Source organism: Bactrocera neohumeralis, chromosome 6 (assembly GCF_024586455.1).
Source record: "Bactrocera neohumeralis isolate Rockhampton chromosome 6, APGP_CSIRO_Bneo_wtdbg2-racon-allhic-juicebox.fasta_v2, whole genome shotgun sequence".
NCBI lineage: Eukaryota > Metazoa > Arthropoda > Insecta > Diptera > Tephritidae > Bactrocera > Bactrocera neohumeralis.
Window position 1 is genome coordinate 24240248 of NC_065923.1, and position 19796 is coordinate 24260043.

General features: G+C 29.5%; 1 protein-coding gene across 5 annotated transcripts in view; it reads left to right on the forward strand.

Moving 5' to 3' along the window:
• The window catches only part of LOC126762233 (translational regulator orb2-like), an 85882-nt gene that overhangs the window by 57070 nt on the left and 9016 nt on the right, over nucleotides 1-19796 (forward strand). For all 5 annotated transcript variants that reach the window (XM_050478828.1, XM_050478832.1, XM_050478831.1 and 2 more), the window contains exons 5-6: nucleotides 18112-18296; nucleotides 18370-19508. In XM_050478828.1, the coding sequence (XP_050334785.1) occupies nucleotides 18112-18296; nucleotides 18370-19508 (1324 nt within the window). The remainder of the gene's footprint in view (nucleotides 1-18111; nucleotides 18297-18369; nucleotides 19509-19796) is intronic.

Sequence of the window (19796 nt, forward strand, 5' to 3'; positions counted from 1 at the left end):
TTAAATAAATTTTATATCTTTAAATAAATATCATAGCTTCTACTTACTCCAATAGTAATGCTCCACATACACACACACTTACATACAGAAATTTTAATATTTTTTAATAGCTTAAGAGATTTCTTGTTTTGGTTAACCGGTATTTACTACTTTTACATCACTGCAACACCTATTTTCTTTTTTTTCAAAAATTGTTGTTTATTTTTGTAGAGTTTGGGCTATATGTTGTCATTTAGTTTAGAAGAAACGCCCAATTCAACTTGGAAAACAATATTGTTGAGTATATTTTCCAAAAAAAAATAAATAAAATACGCAAGTATACGAAATTATTCAGAAATGGAAGGCCAATCGTTAGTTTGCACGAAATATTTAATCATTTTCGACATCGTTGCCACTTTTATAATTAAAATTAGTGAAATTTTCGAAAAATTGTTCACATAACCTCAAAAAAAATAATTTCAATCAAATATGAAATTGAAATAGATTAATTTTTCCGCGTTAGAGATCAGCCAATCTATTTCAAATATTTTTTTCATAAAATACATGCTCTTCTATTCAATGAATGATATGTGTTTAATGCGCTGTCCTCGTTTTCTTAGTGCGAACTGTATAAGAAGTTCGAAAATATGCATAAACACACATACATAGAAAAAATATTCATCAGACAAGACACTTACACTCATATATAACTATTACATATAGAATGCTGCAATACAGACACACACACATACTTGCATATACTACAAAATACACACGCAAATAAATAATAAAAGCAAAACAAAAACAAAAAATAAAAACAATTGTATAATTAAATATAATCTTCAATATTTTCTGGAGCAAAACCATTTTTATATAGAATTTTTGTAACATTTTTATTAAATATTAAATAAAAGAAATACTTTAATGCAACTATTAAAGTAAATAATGCGTATGCAATAAAATCTTATTAAGCTTAAGCAAGTCTAATAGAGTAAAAGGAAAAATCATTAACAGAAAAAAAACTATTCTCAAATTATTGAATAAAGAAGTGCAATATTATATCATTATTAAGCATAAAAATATATAAATAAATATATATTAGATTATGTAAATGGTGATGAGCATAAGCAACAACAAAATATGCATATAATTGTATATAAAAGTACTTGGTGGCGCTGGTCGGTGGCATGCGCAGAAAACCAGCTGATAATGGCGAAAAAATAAAGCGAAATGGGCGGAAATATAGTGTATTAAAGATAGCTGAGCGCTTGAAAATTAAGAAAACTATTAAATATATACATATGTATATATGCAAATATAATTTAATTTATCTGTATATATGTATGTATGTATACATGTACATACATATATGCTTTTTTTATTTATTTAAAAGCAATTTGTTGATGAAAACGCAGAATTTTATTAAAAAGCAAAATAGCTGACTAAACTTTAATTTTTTCTACATTTTTTTAGAATATATTTTTTTAATTTTAAAAATTTTAAAAGTTTTTTGATTTTAAAAATTGAAATATTTTTTAATGAAAAAAGTTTAAAAGTTTTTTATTTGAAAAATTTTTGAAATTCCATAAAAAAATAAGTAATAATAAATAAAAAATTAAAATTTTGTAAACATACATACATACATATGTACATATATAAATTTAGAAAATTTAAAAACTTCAAAATATGTAAACTAAATTATTTTTGATTTTGAAAATCAAATTTAACAAATTCAAAAAATTGAAAAAAATTATTTGAAATATATTTTTATTTAAAAAAAAATTAAAAAATTTTAAATTTGAAAATTTCAATACTTTTACAGTTTTCAAAATTTCAAAAATTCAATTCTTTTATAAACTCAAATTTTGTAAATATTTGCATATAAAAAATTAAAATTTTGTAAATTTACATATGTATGTACATATGTACATACATGTATAAATTTGGAAAGTTTAAAAACTTCAAAATATTTAAACTAAATTATTTTTGATTTTAAAAATCAAATTTAACAAATTCAAAAAATTAAAAAAAAATAATTGTTTGAAATATTTTTGTATTTAAAAAAAAATTTAAAATTAAAAAGTTTCAAATTTAAAAAATTCAAAAATTTACAGTTTTCAAAATTTCAAAAATTAAAAAAAAATTAAATTCTTTTAAAAACTCAAATTTTGTTAATATTTACATATAAAATTAGAAAATTTTAAAACTTCGAAATTTGTAAACTAAATTATTTTTTCATATGCATGTTTAATTTAATTTTTAAGCACAAAGCTATTGGTAAAAAAAGAGATCTATGGGCCGCATTCAAGTTAACTGTCATGCTAAAATATCAAATTAAAATAAGTGACTATGCTGACTAAAGACACACGCATGCCTGCATACACTATTTCGAAGTCGTTAATTTTTGGTTCATTTAAAGCAGTGGTGTACGCCTGCGTGAAACTACATAAATATGTGTATGTAAAGAGAATACGAGTATTAATCTTTTAAAAATTCAAATGAAAATTGAAAATTAAAAAAATAAAAATTTAAATATTTTATTAGATGAATTCTAAAAAATAAACTGCAAATATGAGAAATCTCGGAAGACAAACGCGTTACTAAAGATCAAAAGCGTTGCACTTCAGCGCCTAAACAAGCGACAACAGCTTATATTTCAAGCTAAAATGCGGAGGCATGAATGGTAAAAACTTAAATAAACGTATGTGTGACAGAAAAGAAGAAATTAAATAAAAACAAAAAAATATGCGAAATTGTATCATCACATTAGTTAAATCTTTTTAGACAAATTTTTGCTATTGCTTTACTGAGTAAATAAAATAAATTAAATAAATAAAAACACAATATATAGTATGAAGAAAAATATATAATGTACCAAAAACAACAGACTAAAGAGAACAACTAAGCAAATTAGTAGAAAAATAAAAATATAAAAAAGCAGCAATTCGTAAATAATTTATTAAAATATTAAACATTAATATAATTATAGTGGAAAATCGTAAAGAAAATCAATTAATGACTTGTATCATGTATGTATAACTAAATCGATAGACATTTTCTAGAATTTTTATTGTTATTGTATATTGGATATGTTTTTTTAACGTTCAAATATCGAAAGTACGTAGCTACTTGCATACATACATACATAAATATATATAAAAAAAATAAAAAAATCTACTCGAGTTTTATAATGTGCATACACATACAAAGCAAACATACATACAAGTATGTAGATACATATAAGTCCTGTATGGGACGTGGCAGCAAGCGTTTTTTTTATATTATTTTAAGCCAATGATAAAATGTATGCATAAAAGTCATTAGGTTTTTCTTAAAATACTTATATAAAAAACTTATATAATAGACGAAGGAAATAAATTTAGTGAAAGTGTTTGTTAGTAGTTGCGACAATGCTGCTTTTAGGCGTGGTGAGCATAAATATACACATATATATGTATATATGCCTGTGTGTGCTGAGCTGAGACTCAAAAAATAAACAAGTCTATTTCACACATACACACACCCGTAAATATGTATATATATATATATATATATATGACGCGCCTTTAGAATGTCATATTCGTTTCTTATTTTCTTAAAAAAGGCTAATATTTAGAGAGAAAAAATACATACATACATACAAACATATAAACAATTATTAAATATTATACGAAATCGTAGAAAATTCAAGTTTTTATAGATTTTTATACTTTTTTATACTTTACTGTTTATTAATGAACATGAAAAAAATATAAGAAGCAAATGAAAAGCGTACGGAAAAGCGCATAAACGCTGCAGCAAATGAAAATTTAACTAAATTACAAATGTTTATAACTTATATAATTAAGCTTATAGTGAAAAAACAGGTTTTAAACTGTACATTTGTCATACGTATTTTTTTTTTAGATTTCTTGCTTTGAAGCATGCTGTAAGAATGCTTATAAATAGTATTCTCCATACTATGGCAACCCTTATGCAAGTTTAATTTTATGCGCTAAAAAGCAATGAAACTGGCAAAACAAGGCTGTTGCAATGAAAATTTTGGTTTAGTGGCATAAAAAAATTAAGTTTTGAATTGTATTGTTTTAATATTTTTTTTTAATTTTTTAGATTTTTTTTAATGATTTTCTTTTTTATATTTGTTTCAAAGATTTTATTTTTCCTAATAATTGCATTTTTTAATGTTTTTTTTTATATTTTTTTTATAATCAATTTTTTTTAACTGGTACAAGAATGCTGTTGTATTGAACATTTCAGTTTAGTGGTAAAAAAACTACTTTTTTGTAATAATTAAAATGATTTTTAATAATTGCTTTTTAATTTAATTTATTTTTTTAATTATTAATTTTTTATTTTGTTATTTCTTAATTATTAATTTTTAAATATTATTGATTTTTATTTATTATTATTTTTTTTAATTTATTTTTTTAATAGATGTATTTATTTTGTTGTTTATAATTTTGGTTTTTATTTTTTTATTACTTATCTTTTATATATTTTTTTACAACCGATACACAATAACTAACAATACAAAATACTTTTTTGTAATAATTAAAATGATTTTGAATAATTTTGTTTTAATTAGTAATTTTTTTAATTATTATTATTTTTTAATTATTATTTTCTTCTTAATTCATTTATTTATTTTTTTTATAATTTTTTTTTTTATTTTTATTGCTTATTTTTGATATATTTTTTTTACAACTGATACAACAACGTCATTATACTGTATGTATGTGCATAAAAATTAAGTTTTGAGTTACACATATTCTTTTTTTAGTTAATAAAAATTTTAAAAATAATTTTAATTATTTCAATTTTATATTTTATTAATTATAATTTTATTTTTTAATAATTAGTATATATATGTACATGTGTATGTATATATTTTTTCAGATTAAATCATTTTAATTTGTAATTTTCAATAAATTTTGCGCAGTATTTTTGAATTTTACATTTTAATTTTAAATTAAATTTTTTTTATTTGAATTTTTAGTAATATTAGTTTAAATTTTTATTAAATATAATTTTATTTTTAAATAATTAAAATTTTTTTAATAATTAAAATATAGATTTTTTTTTATTTTTTATTAGTTTTAATGTTTTGAATATTTTTTTTTATAAAATTTAATTTTTATAAATTTTATATTATTTATTAATTTAAATTTTTTTTATATAATTAATTTTTTTTATCAGTTTTAATTTTTAAATTATTATTGTATGTAATTTTTATAAACTTTAAGTATAATAAGTTTTATTTTTTATTAATTAAATATTTTTTATACAGTTATTTTTTTTTATTTATTTTAAGTTTTTAATAAATTTTTTCTTTTATAAAATTAAATTTTTATCAAATTTTTTTAAAATAAATTTTATTTTTTTTTTATTAAACAAACCACTAAACTGTAATTTATTTACATAATTTTGTGCAATATTCTGGAATTTGAAACAATACGCCAGCAAGTTTTATGCTATTTTCATAATAAAATCATTTGTATGCGATGAAAAAAACAATTATTGGCAATTATTAAAACAAAAAGTCATAGCCAATTGGCTGACACAAAAAAAAAATTAAATAAATATAACAATAAATAAAGCTAGGTTAGTCCTTTTTTATAGAAATTTTTTATATTCGAAATTTTTTACCTTCACACTTTGTTATTGTATGTATAAATTAATACATATCTATTGTATTACATATACATATGTATGTAGAGAGAGAGCTCTTAGTTTGTAGTTGTAGTTTGCTATTAGCTATAATGTTTTCAATATTTTTCCTATTTACACGCATAATCACGTTATTCAGTAATTTAATTAATGAAAAATATAGTTAATTTTTGTTGTGTTTGTTGAGCATATATATACATACATAAATATAAATATATTTTTTGCTTGTTTATAATTTTTTAAGACATTTTAATTTTATTAAATTGTCAAGAAAAATATACTGCTATTTTATGGTTAATTAAATTGTAGTTATAATTTGTATTTGAGAATTTTTTATATTGAAATTTAAACGTTTTGTATTATATTTTTGGACAAGAAATTAAAACAAAAGAAAATGGTAAAGACTACAAAATTAAATGCGTTTTATTTCGAGGGTTTTTTGAAAAAAGTGAGATATTTCTGCATATAAGCAGTTTTGCTACTTTTTTTTAGTTATTTTAATAAAAATTAATTTTATAAAATTTAGCGTTTATAACTATTTTTCCTCACACATTTGTTCCTCTTCCACTTATGTGCTTATTACCTTCTAATTTCTTTGAAATTTCATTGCTTCGACATTCAGCTACACACTTATATACTTATATAAAACTAAATTGTGCTACTGTAATTTCCAAAAAATATATTGAAAATACTAAAATTGCCTTAATAAACAAGAACTCTACGTACACATACATACATGAATGCTTATACATATGTATATAAAGTAATATAAATCAAACTAAATAAAAATTGGATAAACTTATCAAATATGCATTCGAGTTTAAAGGAAAAAACTAATAAGAGTAGTTGTTTTATACTTTCTATACTTACATAAAAATAAGATAAAAATCGTAATGAAAAATTGAATTGACAACAGAAACAGATTTAGTAAGCGAAATAGAATTTGAGGCAGTAATATAATTGGCAACAGAAACAGAATTGAGAACAGAAACCTAACTCGAGAACAGTAAACAAATTGAGTGCTGAAATATAACTCGAGCACTGAAACAAAATTGGAAATAGAAACAGTATTCGAGCACATAATCTAATGCTGCAACAGAAACAGAAAAAGCATTGAATTGAAGAATTTTATTCTGTAACAGAACAAAATCCTTAAGGAAAACAGTACTATACAAAATCATTTGAAATGTCAAGAACGTAAAGAGAATCTAACTGTAATTTATTAACATAGTGAAAAAGTGTAAATCTGTTTGCGAAAACAAAAACAACACTGAATTTGACTCTCGATCTTCTTCCTGTTTAAAAAGAGCAAAGGCAAAATATTACGATAGTAAGCTATCAACAATACAATTTATCATCTACAATTTTTAAACAATACCTATTTATTACTACTTTTTCTACAACATGTAAACGAAACCAAAAGTTAAAATAAAAAATAATATAAAAAAATTCCGCGTTCTAAAATTCTGAAATTATATTCAACTGAGGTGAATAAACGAAGACTCCTGCTATAAGAGCGTAAGATATAAACTTAAAAACGAGAAAAAAAGAAATATTAAAAATATAAAATTGAAAGCGAAAGCGAATCAAGAACTACAAAACAAGAAAGTATTAGTAAAATGTAATAAATAAACACACACTCAGAAAAATGTTAAAACGACATATGGTAACCCTTAATTATTAAAGGAAAAGTAGTACAATTTCTCCTTCATAGCTGTAGCGCAAAAAACCAAACAAAAACAACATAATAATAATAAAAATAATAATGAAAATATAAAAGTAAAGTAATCTTAGAAAAATGTCAGTATGTGGCATGAATTATACGCAGCATATGGTAACCCCCACTTGTAAAATAATCTAATAGTTTACAGCGTAAAACCAACTTAACCGAAATCTAAACCAATCTTAAATAGCTAAACACAGGCAATACCAAGCAATTATAATTATCACTAAATCCATAACTAAATAGTGCGTTTATATACCTAAATACATATATACATACTTATATATAATGTACTGTATGAGGAGATAACTTCGTATTTGCCTTACATTTTTTTATTCTATTCAAATATAATGATTAATATAAATGCCAGCGTTGCCAGTTTTGAATGATTTCATTTCCAACACAGCAAAAGACACACTGGCAAATATTTGTAGCTAAAAATTGCAAATAAACAGTGTTTTTATTTTATTTATTTACTAATTACAATCACTTTTAAATATACGTAGAAACTATGCTGTTGTCTTCCATACATTTCGTAAGCGAGTGATTTCAAATTCACATAATTTCATCCTTTTAAATATAGTTAAATTTTTTGTGATTTGGAATTTCTTAATTTTAAAAAATATTTTCTGAATAAATTTGAATATTAAACACTTAGAGGCATTCACCACAAGCATTTGGAGAGTAACTAGAAAAGTAAAGCTATGAACAATTGAAACGAAATGATTAGCGCGAAAGCAGCTAACAACATGCCGAAATCATTAAAGTGAAAGCTTTCAAAAGCTCCGCTCACAATCAATATACATCCAGCCGACAAATCGAAAATATCGGTTAAAGAAGCTAAGAGTAATCAATTGAAAATATTGAATATCAGTTTCCATTAAGCTGATTTCAACTTTAGAAATGTCTACATAGTTTATGACCATGCCTCTTGAGGTGCTAACTTGAAGTAGTCCAAAATTTTCAGCAACTAAAAATCAATTTTTCTTAATATTTTGTTATATAAAGGCAAAGAACTTAGCTAAGATCGAGTTTGCATTGTGAGCTCATACATACGATCAAAGTATAAAATATGTTACTCTGTGAATATAAGCTTATACAAAATTCTTCATGCTTCGCATACTAAGTTAACCGATTTGAGTATAGTATGTGAGTAGAGGCATATCTCAAGGTGTAGTTCGTTGTGCTCTTCTATGGATCTTAAGTTTTACGATTTAAGTCTGAGAGTAGAGGCATTTCTCAAGGTGGAGTTCGTTCTCCTCTCATATGGATCTTGGTCGTGAATGATATGTTGGAAAAACTTGAGCATCGCCGCTGCCTATGCAGATTATGTAGCATACATGATTTCATTACATGAAAGTTTTGAGTACCGTGTGGGGGTTAGGTATCGCAGCGTCATAACTAATTCGTTTAACGGAAGTGTTCTCGCCATTAACCCCAATAAAACAGATATTGTTTTAATTACTATGAGATACAGGTTCCACCACTGCTACGAATGGAAAGCCTTCAACCTGCAGATACCGTGAAGTATTAGAAAGATTTCATGGAAGCATAATATTGAGGGGAGAGCAAAGAAAGCATTGATTGTCTTGTAGTGCTTGACTTTATATCGAAGTTTTGGTATCATGAAGTCGCCAAACCAAACTCTGGCAGCTTTTATTCTGCCTTCCGCGTGGTCTATTCATTAGAGAAGAGGAGCAGTGAACTTCTTTACGGATGAGCTAAAGCTTGAGCGAAAGGTTGGTGGAGTGATATATTATTAGAAACTCTCCATCAACCTCAGTTTCAGACTATTGCAGTATTTTTCACGCCGAGGTTGTAGTATATTTGCTGCTCCGGAGTGCAGCTTCCTGCAAACAAGTGACTATCCACTCTAATAGCAGAACAGCGATGCTAGCCTTAAGCCACTAACCGTGCATTCAAGGTTAAGTGATGCCTAAGCTCGTTTTCCATAGCTCCGAGTCACATTGTTTTTGGCTGACAATTGTAAAGCTGATGAGCTGGCAAGAAATGGTACCTTGGCTCCGCTATAAGTAAAATGGGAACGGATCGGTGCTTGTGTGTTTTCCTACTGAATAGCTGGGCTTCGCGTTAACTTGGCCAGCGCTGGACAACTGTCGGTTGATGTGCTGTTGCGAGGTTCTTTTTGCCCAGATTGATCCTAAAAGATCTAATGTGAGCTCTTCACCTTCAGTAAGGCTAGCCTCTCCCTAGTTGTGGGGGTTTTAGCATGCCATAGACCTATAGGCATTTATGCTGTAAGTTTGAGAATTTTACCGAACACCAGCTGCAGAAGGAGAAGTCGGGGTTGTAATATCTCACCACATCCTTCTCGATTGTCCCGCGTTTTCAAGATCAAGGCTTGAACACATGTAAGCGCACACTTTTAAATATACTACGAAGCTGGTAAGAATACAAATTAAACGCCTGATCAAGCCAAAAGTCGTTTTCAGATGAATAAGAGTGTAAAAAATGACAGAGTATTTTTGGAAAAGGTTTCTCGTATAATTTTCCCTTTTCCTTTTGCTTACTCTCTTATAAAATAATTGCTGCTTACTGTGGTGAATGCCATTGAGCCACTTCTCAAATTATGAAGATGTTTATGTGGGATTAATTTGTAATTTCTCCATGAAAATTAGGTAACACTTTCAATGAATTAAAACTGTTTTACACAAAATTTTTTTTCTTAGGAAAAAACTCATTTTCAATAAATTTACAATTTTTCACATATATTTTTGTTTTAAAATAAATTTTTATGCTATCGAAATCTTAAAAAATGTTTCTTTATTCGAAATCTTAAAAAAATTTTTTTAGCATTCTTTCAAAAAAAAAAAAAATATTTAAATATATTGTTTAGCACATTTTTTATAATGTCTTAGAATATGAAACACAAGGTGCATAAAACGAAATTGAAGACGTTACCTTAGAAAACCGAAACCCCTAAAAAATCTCCTTCTTATATATGCTTGCATGTATTCATACTTTCATATCCACAAAAAGGGTTAAAAAACAAAAGAAAAAAATTAATTAAATTAAATTACATAAATATACATAATTAAGAAGTCTTATGGAAAATATGAAAATAAATGAATTAATATAAAATATGCATTGTAATAAAAAGTTGCATAAAATATTTTTTGAAGATTTTCATAGCACAATTTTTGTGAGTTACGAATACAGACTTTATTATTACAAAAGATGTGTGCATACATACATACATATGTATGGAAAAGTGTATGTATATTTTTTATTTGATGATTTGTAGCTAGTGAATCAGTAATAAAAACAATAGTAATAAAAAAAGTTTAAGGAAAAAAATGATAAATAACTAAATACATACACACACACACACTTACCTATTAGAAATTAGAATTGGAAAAAAATTAAGAAAAAATATGTAGACAAAGGGAAGATTATTGCATTCACAACTTTTTTATAATGAATTAGTAAAAAAAAACAAAAACAAAAAAACTTACCTTAATTGGATGATGAATTTGGTACCTTTACATATTGACTTACTAGAAAATATATAAGTAAAAACAAAACCAACTGTTTAAAAACTAAAAATATACAGTAAAGTAAACAAACATATTAAATTGAGACACAATGTCAATGATAACCTAGAACAAACAAAAAAAACGAAAAAACAACTAGAAACCCTAAAAAGTATTACTTTGGCGCGTCGACCGATTGGTTTATATGTAGTATAACAGTAGTGTTGGAAACAAAGGCAACAATGGAAATGAATTTTTAATTCTGGATAGCATTGTACCTTAATTGCATTAACAGTTATATATATACAAGCATATATATAAACTTAAATTTAATTGGATTAATTATGGAAATTTAGAAAAATTAATTATACTTAGCAGAAAATCATATAAACACACATACACAAGCGCATAAAATTGCAAATGTGTAAAAGTAAAAACTAAGCATATAGTTGAAAATTAATAAAGAACAACAAATAGAACAACAGTCACGTGAAAAAGTGCGCATGCGTCGAGTGGCTCCCACAACTCGTCCTTCCAAGCAAAAATTTAGAAAAAATTGTACGCAAACAAAGCAGTGAACACAACAACAACAAAAACAGTAATAAAAATACCGTTATAACGGAAATTGAAAACAACAACAACAGTAAAACATGTAAAAAACCATAACAAAAAAATACCGTTATAACCGAATTTGAAAAGAACAGTAATAAAAAAATTCCGTTATAACTGTAATTGAAAACAACAACAACATTAATACAAACAAAAAAGAGCAATAAAAAATTCCGTTATAACAGAAAATTTGCAGCTATAAAAGCAAAAAAAAATATTTATAACAGAAATTGAAAACAACAACAACAGTAATACAAGCAAAAAATTGTAACAAAAAAGTACCGTTAGAACAGAAATTTTGCAGCTGGAAAAAGAAAAAAAAATATTTGTATGAAAAAACAACAACAAATATTCAATATAAAACTCAAGCGAATGCAGCAAATAAATTTAAAAGCAAATTAATAACGAAAAAGCGTGAAGAAGGCGCAGATTTGCAACCAAATACCCTTAACGAGCAGTAATTCCTTTAGCAAAATATTTACGAATACATACATACATACTGAAATAATGAAATAATATACATGCTTTAATATATAAAGTAAAGGACAGAAAACAAAACAAAAATCAACTAACTACAACCAAAGCAAATAATAAGCAAACAGTAGTGTAAAAAATAAATAAAATATTAAAAATTAAATAAAATATGAAAAAATAAAAATTAAAAATAAATTAAATATATTAATGCAATATTACAAGCGTCAAGCTGATGGCATGATATCTATTATGGAAATATTTCTTTTACATATTTTATATAATTACTTATATACACACAATATTATAGAATATTATATATATTTCATATACGAGAAGCAGAAAATAACCTAAAATATACTGTGTATTATTTAATAGTTGAGATTTATAATTATTTGCAATAGAAATGAACAAAAACAGAAAAACAAACTAAAAAAAAACAATAACATAGTGAGAACAACAAATATTGTAGTTTTTTCATTCTTTCAAATAAAAAGCACACATTGGAAATAAAAATGAAATTTAATAAAAAAATTATAAAAAGAGATTGCATTTTTTTCGGCTACTATATAATGCATTAGACTTGATTTGACTTACTACGATTGGTTGCATACTTCTATTAGCAAATGAATTGGAGAAAGCGATTGGCACAGTTTTGCAGCCTTCTGAACATATGTGTCTGAGGAGTGATAGACATCTTTGCCCAGGATTTTTTAAATTTTTTTTTAAAAATCGTCACTTTTGTCTTTGCCTAGGGTTTTCAAAACTTTTTTCAAAAATTTTCACCTTTATCGGATTTAGCGCACATTTAGCGGCGCTCTCTTTAACTTTAAAACTTTTCAGCGATAAAAGTTTATTCGCAGTAGACCCTGTGGGGTTTGATTTTACCAGTCACCCGCTGTCAGATATAACTAACATATAATAAATCTATAACCATTGTATAACCAATATATACCCATTTTATAACCAAAACTCAAATTTTGATCAATATGAGGGGTTTCTATTAGATTGTTTTACCTTCACTTGTAAAGTTATGAAAAGTGATATTACGTTATTTTGCTTTTTAGGTGACGATATGCAGATTGGTCTTTGATTTCACAAGCCGATTTTCTTTATAGGCCTTTCGCACAGCCAAATTAATTTAGTACATTAAGGTTATAGTTCAGAAGACAGTCTTTTGCCTTTCGCACAGTTGGCTACTCGATTAACGATCATTAGAAAGAATACAAAATTAAGAACAGAAGCTGCTATACTTGCTTGTGTGTTTAACTTTGTATCTTTTCCAATGATTAAAATTCAGCAGCTGTTTGGCATTTATCAATTTACACAACCAAATTTACAGCTTGGACAACAACCCGCAGAATTGCACACGAGTTTCAACTCGATTTGACTTCGATTAAGAATTATTCTTCTTCTTTGATGGCGTACATAACGCTCATGCGGTTATAGCCCACTTTAAAACAGCGAAGGCTGTTGTGTCCTTTTCATTGGGAGTTTGTTTTACGTGGCGGCTCCCAAACCCAAGGCACAACGCTGGGGAGGTATGATTCACTTTTTCACTTCAGCTCGTCTTCAAACGAACGTTTTGTGGCCAAGCCAGAGCCTACTTGGTCGTGAGTTGCTTGAGCCATATGTCAAATAATCGTTGCTGGCCACTTCCAAGTGAACGGCGCTCAGAGAACTTTCTTCACTTCCATGAACTTCTACATATGGCTCCATTCTCCAAGACTTCAGAATTAATTAATAAAATAATATTTTTATTTTGTTTGGTAAATCGTTCCAAATTAGCGCTTTAATCCAGCAAACTCCTGTGCGAACAGGCTCTGTTATTGGTTTAATAATTGAATCAAAAATATGATTGCTGAGCGTCGGCGTCGCTTAGCGTAAATAAAGCAAAATTGATAATATGTTGAAGAAACTTCCATTTAAATAGATTAGTCGTTCCGACTTGAGCTAGAGGAAGAATATTCCACAAAATCTTTGTAAAAGTGTACCGTTTTCAAAATTAGCGATGTTTTCAAGCAAATAGGCAAGTCTGATACTGTGGCCAAGTTGAAATTGATACCCATTGGAATTTTCTGATTACTGATACCCACGTTATTATTTATTTTTTATTGGCCACATGAAAAGGAATTACAGAACAGAGAAGGTATGTGTATTGTTCATTATAAAAGTTACTCTTTCGGGATATTTTTCGAATCCTTTTTTTATTCTTTCGGACTATTTTCCGCATCAGTTTTCCGGTTCAATACGGGGTTTGGTGAACCATGTATTCAATTACTGCGATATATCTTTTCCGAGGGCATATTTTAATTTAATTTATTATCTTGACAAAAAGCTTTAACATATATAAATGCGTTAATATGGACAATATCTTCAGTCACTAAGCACTCTTACATACTAGAGGTTAGGTCAATATAATAAATTTTTTATTAAATTTACTTTCACCAAGGGCCTTTAGCATCCGCTTCTCATGCTCAAAGTGAAAAAGTGTGTTTTCTATAGCTATAATTAATTGGACCATTGGCGGGGCTAAATTTTACAAAACTGTTTACTCCATACGCCAATAAAGAAGAAGAACTACAAGAAAAGTTCGAATACGGCGCGTTCCTCTGGTTTAAATCAATCACTTTTTTTTACATTCGTCTCGATAAATTCTTGATTATTTTAAAAAATAACTAGAGAAGAACGTCGCTTAGCTACCAACGTATGATGAGGTAGAGTTAGTAAATCTAATTATTCGTAAGCTTCAGTGGCTGATCCATACTCTACTTCCAACATATTTTTAATCCTCTCCAATTGGGTGGCGAAATCGCCCAGTTGTGGATCCACCACTGGTAAAGTCTTAGCATTCTGATAGAAACAAGTGCATTATAGACGTTCTTTCCGATAACTTTGGCTTCACAAATCAACGTATGGTTTTTAAAAAATTCCGAGTTCTACAAAGTAGATAATTTTTATTAGAACTCCATTTATGCTATAGTGTAAAATATTTATGATTTTGTGACCTTCTTATCTAGTTGACTTCTGCAACTACCGTTGTCGGTAATTAAAGTTTTTCTCATTAATTTTACCTACCGAAAGGGGTTTGCTGTTGTAGCGGTTTGTATTGAAGGAAATCATTTCAGCATTATGTTCTAACAAATTGACAGGCCTTTGTGGGATTTAAAAACGCGTCTGTTCCGATTAAATGGACTAGGAGGGTACTGTTTGGAAAAGAGGTTAGTTTGTAGTGCTAAAAAAATCCGTTTTCTCCTCATTTCTTTGCATTAATTTAAATATTTTGTAACAAATAACAGTACCAATATTCCAAAACGTACTTTCTCAGTAAAAAATAATAGAAGAAAGTAGTAAATTTATAAACTAAAGTCAAAACCAATAATAAATAACCAAATTAACAAAAATGCATAGATAAAAGTGTTTAAACTGGATAAAGCTTCAACTTGGTAGAGAAAATTTCGAAAATAAAAAAATGGAATTTCACTTTTTTACATTTCTGATCTCAATTCAAAATAAAAGAACTGAAAAAGAAACACAATGAAAAGCATGAAAACAGAAAACGTTTGCAAGAAATGAGCGTAAATCGAAATCTCTTTGACTAAATTTGCAAAACTAAAACAATTACCGAATGTAAGAATATTCATTAGCAACAACAACAAGTTCAACAAGAATGTGCTTGCAATGTGGCCACAGAAACAAAAACCAAAAATATATAACTTGTACACAAAATGAAAATTTTAATTTATGCATAATATATAAAAGATAAAATATATTGTAACAGTATATGAATTTTAAGAAAGAATAAAAACAAAAATAAAAACAAAAAAATAAAGAAAGAATATCTCCATTTAAATAATAAAACAATACTTTTTTCTGAAATAAACACAAGTTGTCAGCTGTTTTATTTATTTAGTAATAAAAAGGTATTTTAATGAGGAGGAAATTGAAATTGAGTTTTTGGTTAAAAATGCAGAGTTTTTCAAGATCTAGCTACAGTGATTAAAAGCTCTTCGCCTCTGTGTCCAAATTGTATGGTTGAAGGTGAGGTGGAAACATTATGAAACTTTCTTCTCCACTGTTTTGAAAGACTGAGGTTGAAACATCTCGGCAGTCATACTTGGGGCGAACCAAGAGAGATAGCCGAAATCAATATTATGTCAGGCTTAAGGGACTCTTTGATCCATACTTAGTATTTCTGGCCATTTTAACCGATCGGTGTTTCCAAGTGGGATTATTCATGGCTCCACAAATTTTAGCCTGATAATCCAATCTAAGGCAACTCAGTCTTCGGTAGGCCTTCAACTATTGAAGCTACAAAGGCTCGCCTGTGTCTGCACTTCAGGGACAATGCGCACTTGCCCAACCGTAACATTTGAAATCAAACTGAAGCTCACACCGCTGCATCTAGTGATCAAACAGGTAGCGGAACATAACATGCTGCTCATGGCCGCAGAAGATTTTGGCAAAGGGATGACAATGTCATCTTAACAAATGAAGGCTCTATGAAAAGACACAACACTTGTCCTTCTTCCAAGCGACACCGTTACGAAGAGGGTTTACATAGAAGTTTAAAGTTTCTTCCGGCAGTAAGGTGGAGTGGAGTGATTCCACGCTCGACCTAATACTGAAGGGCAGCACAATCCAGTGGTAAACTGACGGCTAGAAAACACTGGAAGGCATTGAAGCAGGCATTGCGAGTCCGCATACCAAACTATCCATACCAATGGGACATTTTCTGAGCACCTTTCAAGCAGCGGTATTTGCTATAAGTTAGCGTGCAGAAATCAATCTCCACCGCAACTATGTATCTCAACCAGCGTATCGCTAAACTTAGCAAACGTGTACACCAGATCTGGGTGCCGAGGCATAAAGGCGTAGCCGACAATGATGGGGCCAGAACCATGCATTGCGGTGGGGTTCCACCTTATAAAAGAGTTGCTCCGCATGGAAGAGAGAGTGAGGAAAGAACGGCATTGGCAGCAGACAGCAGGAATGCGCCACACCAAGCTGCTACTGGGAGGTTACAACCTAGCAAGGTTTAAAGAAATTATCAACCTTCCCTGAAATAAATTTACCCTCCTTTTCGCGCTCTATACAAGACAATGCAGGCTCAGGAAGCACTTAGCGAACGTGGGCATAGTCTCTTGCGCAAATTGCCGGTTTTGCGGCATGGAACAGCAAATTTCAAAACACCTGTTTCTAGATTGTCTAGCAATTTGTAGAAGCAGGCCACAGGTTCCATCTACACCCCAGGGACCACATCACCTCAGTCGCGCTCAGTAAGCTGCTGGAATTGTTTAGAATGCTGGAGACTTTTGTGACCATATGTGATAAAGGAAAAGGCACAATAGACCATAGGTCGCAGAAAAAAGTCTCAATTTTCTATCTATCTATATATGTATCTAGGTATGTGCAGTACTACTGAACAATAACTAAGTTCGATCACAGTTTCTGAACCAAACAGCTTTTTTTTGAGATTTATTGCCTCTTGATGTCATGATATAATCAAAAGAACTGTCTATATATACGTGAACTAGTTCTTTAGTTTCTGACATATCGATCTCAAATTTTACACACGTCTATTTCTGTCCAAGCAGCTGGAACTACCGATATCGGACACTATAGGAAAAAGTTGATATACCAACTGATCTTTCCAAATCAAGGGCTTGTGTAAAAAACTTTTTTATTTGACAAGATATCTTCTTGAAAATATTAATAGAATTTTTGTCCAAGGCATCGCTATAATCTCTGCACAAATTGTCAAGATCGGAACACTGTAGCGTATAGCTGCCATACAAACTGATCAAAATCCAAACAAAGATCTTCATAAAAGATTTCATAAGAGGAATAAATCACTAAATCAGTACATCTGGGAAATATTAGGCCATGAGAAGGATTAGATTTTGTTTCCACAAATTCCACAATCTTCTCGAACTGTTATACCCCAAACACTAAAATTGTATGCATAGAAATCCTCTACCAGAATTATGAATATTACGTTGAACGAAAAATTACTTTTAAACTCTCCAATTTATAGCAAATGGGCAACTCTGTTCGTATATTTTTTCAGTTAATGACATTTGAATTTGTGTTTTGTAATCACTTTCACAATAAACAAATAATTTTCATTTGATATTTTGTTTACAACATATTTGTTTGTGCATTTAGATCGGGCAGCATCGAAGGCGTTTCGCCAACTAGTTCAGGGCCAAATCTGATAGCAGCGCTCGCTGGTAGTGATACGCCAACGGTTGGCACTTGGAAATTAATTAAGGGTAAAGTTTCACAGACATTTGAGGATATTAAATCGTCGAAAACTACCACACAGGTATTGTCGGCGTCCGTACCGAAAGGTGAGCTAAATTTCTCTTCCTTTTCTCAATAAAAAATCAATGAGTGCTTTTAATTCTCGTTAAATCTTTGTAGTTGAGAACCCACGACAATATTTTCCACAGCCAATAAACGATCCAGACTCGGATACTGAAAATCCGACTACACACTCTTCCATCAGTGATGATTTGCTATTCGATTTAGAACGTAAATCGCCGCATTTTAAAGGTGGAGACTCAGATTCCTCAGCCGACGGTGAACCGCTGCCCGAAGCTGAGGTAGAACGTTCCAGACTGCGCCGCGGTCTAGCCAATCTCAAATCGAAAGTGAAATCTAAAACGCAACATACACACCATCACTCTCACCAATCTCATTCACCATCACAACAACAGCCTGGTCTCGCCACAGCAGCACTTTCTACGGCTACAATTTCCACTGCATTCGGCACAGCTGCCATCAAACCAATGAAGAAGGAACCCGCTGGTCCACCGCCTGTGTCGTCAAACACGTCACTGCGTGATGCATTAATGCGCCGACGACGTCCTTCGCCAACGGAGCAAACCGAACGTGCGAACGCCTTGCCACGCGTCGAGCCCGTCGAAAGTCAGGCGACAGTGACGGACAAAAAGGCGAGCTCGAAAACTAAGAAACGTGGTATAATCGCTGGTAAGAAGGAGGTGGAAATCGAGTCGGGTGTTGAGATGATGGAAGATACTTTGCCAACATTACCACAGGACGCTGCTGGGAGTGCCGAAGAGCCCAAAACTTCTTCACGCAATCGTCACGATTTGCATCTACATTTCGATAAGAGTAGCTCAAACAAAGCTTCACCCCCACGCACTGAAGGTTTACCCGCCGATGCGGAGACTATTAAACACCAAAATGAATTGGAAACTTTGAGACATGCCGCAGAGATATTACAAAGAGAGAGTGATCGTGAACGTGAGCAGCATTTGCAACCGAAGAAAAAATTCGCAGCTACCATGCCGATAAGTCGTTTGGCCGTGCTCATTGTGGTGCTGCTTTTGCCCGTTCATGGTTTTATACGCGGCGTACTGGCGTGTCTGATGAGTTTCGCTATTGCCGACTCGTTAAGTGTGTTGGCACGATCGATTATTTATAAATTCTTTCAACACCATCCTGAAGGTACTGATTTCGAGATACCAGACTATACGAAAATGCCTATTTGTGAAGTGCCGGCAGTGGAGGAGCACAAAACCATTAAATCCTATGCCGTAAGTATTTGGCCGTATACTATATTTTAATGGAGAGTCGCATATTTTTATAACTTTTGGTGAAACAAAAATTTTATTTAACGGTAGTTTTTACGCGTCATTTTCCTTAACTTCTGTCACAGACGCGGTATTATTGAGCGAAGACATAACCGATACGAGGAATAACATACGTTTGGGTTTTTTTAACGTATTCATTTGCATTTGATCTGGACTGACGGACTGTTATATGTAGCAAGGGGGAAGCATTGAACCTATTTTACCCGTTTCGATGACAAATCGATTCATGCC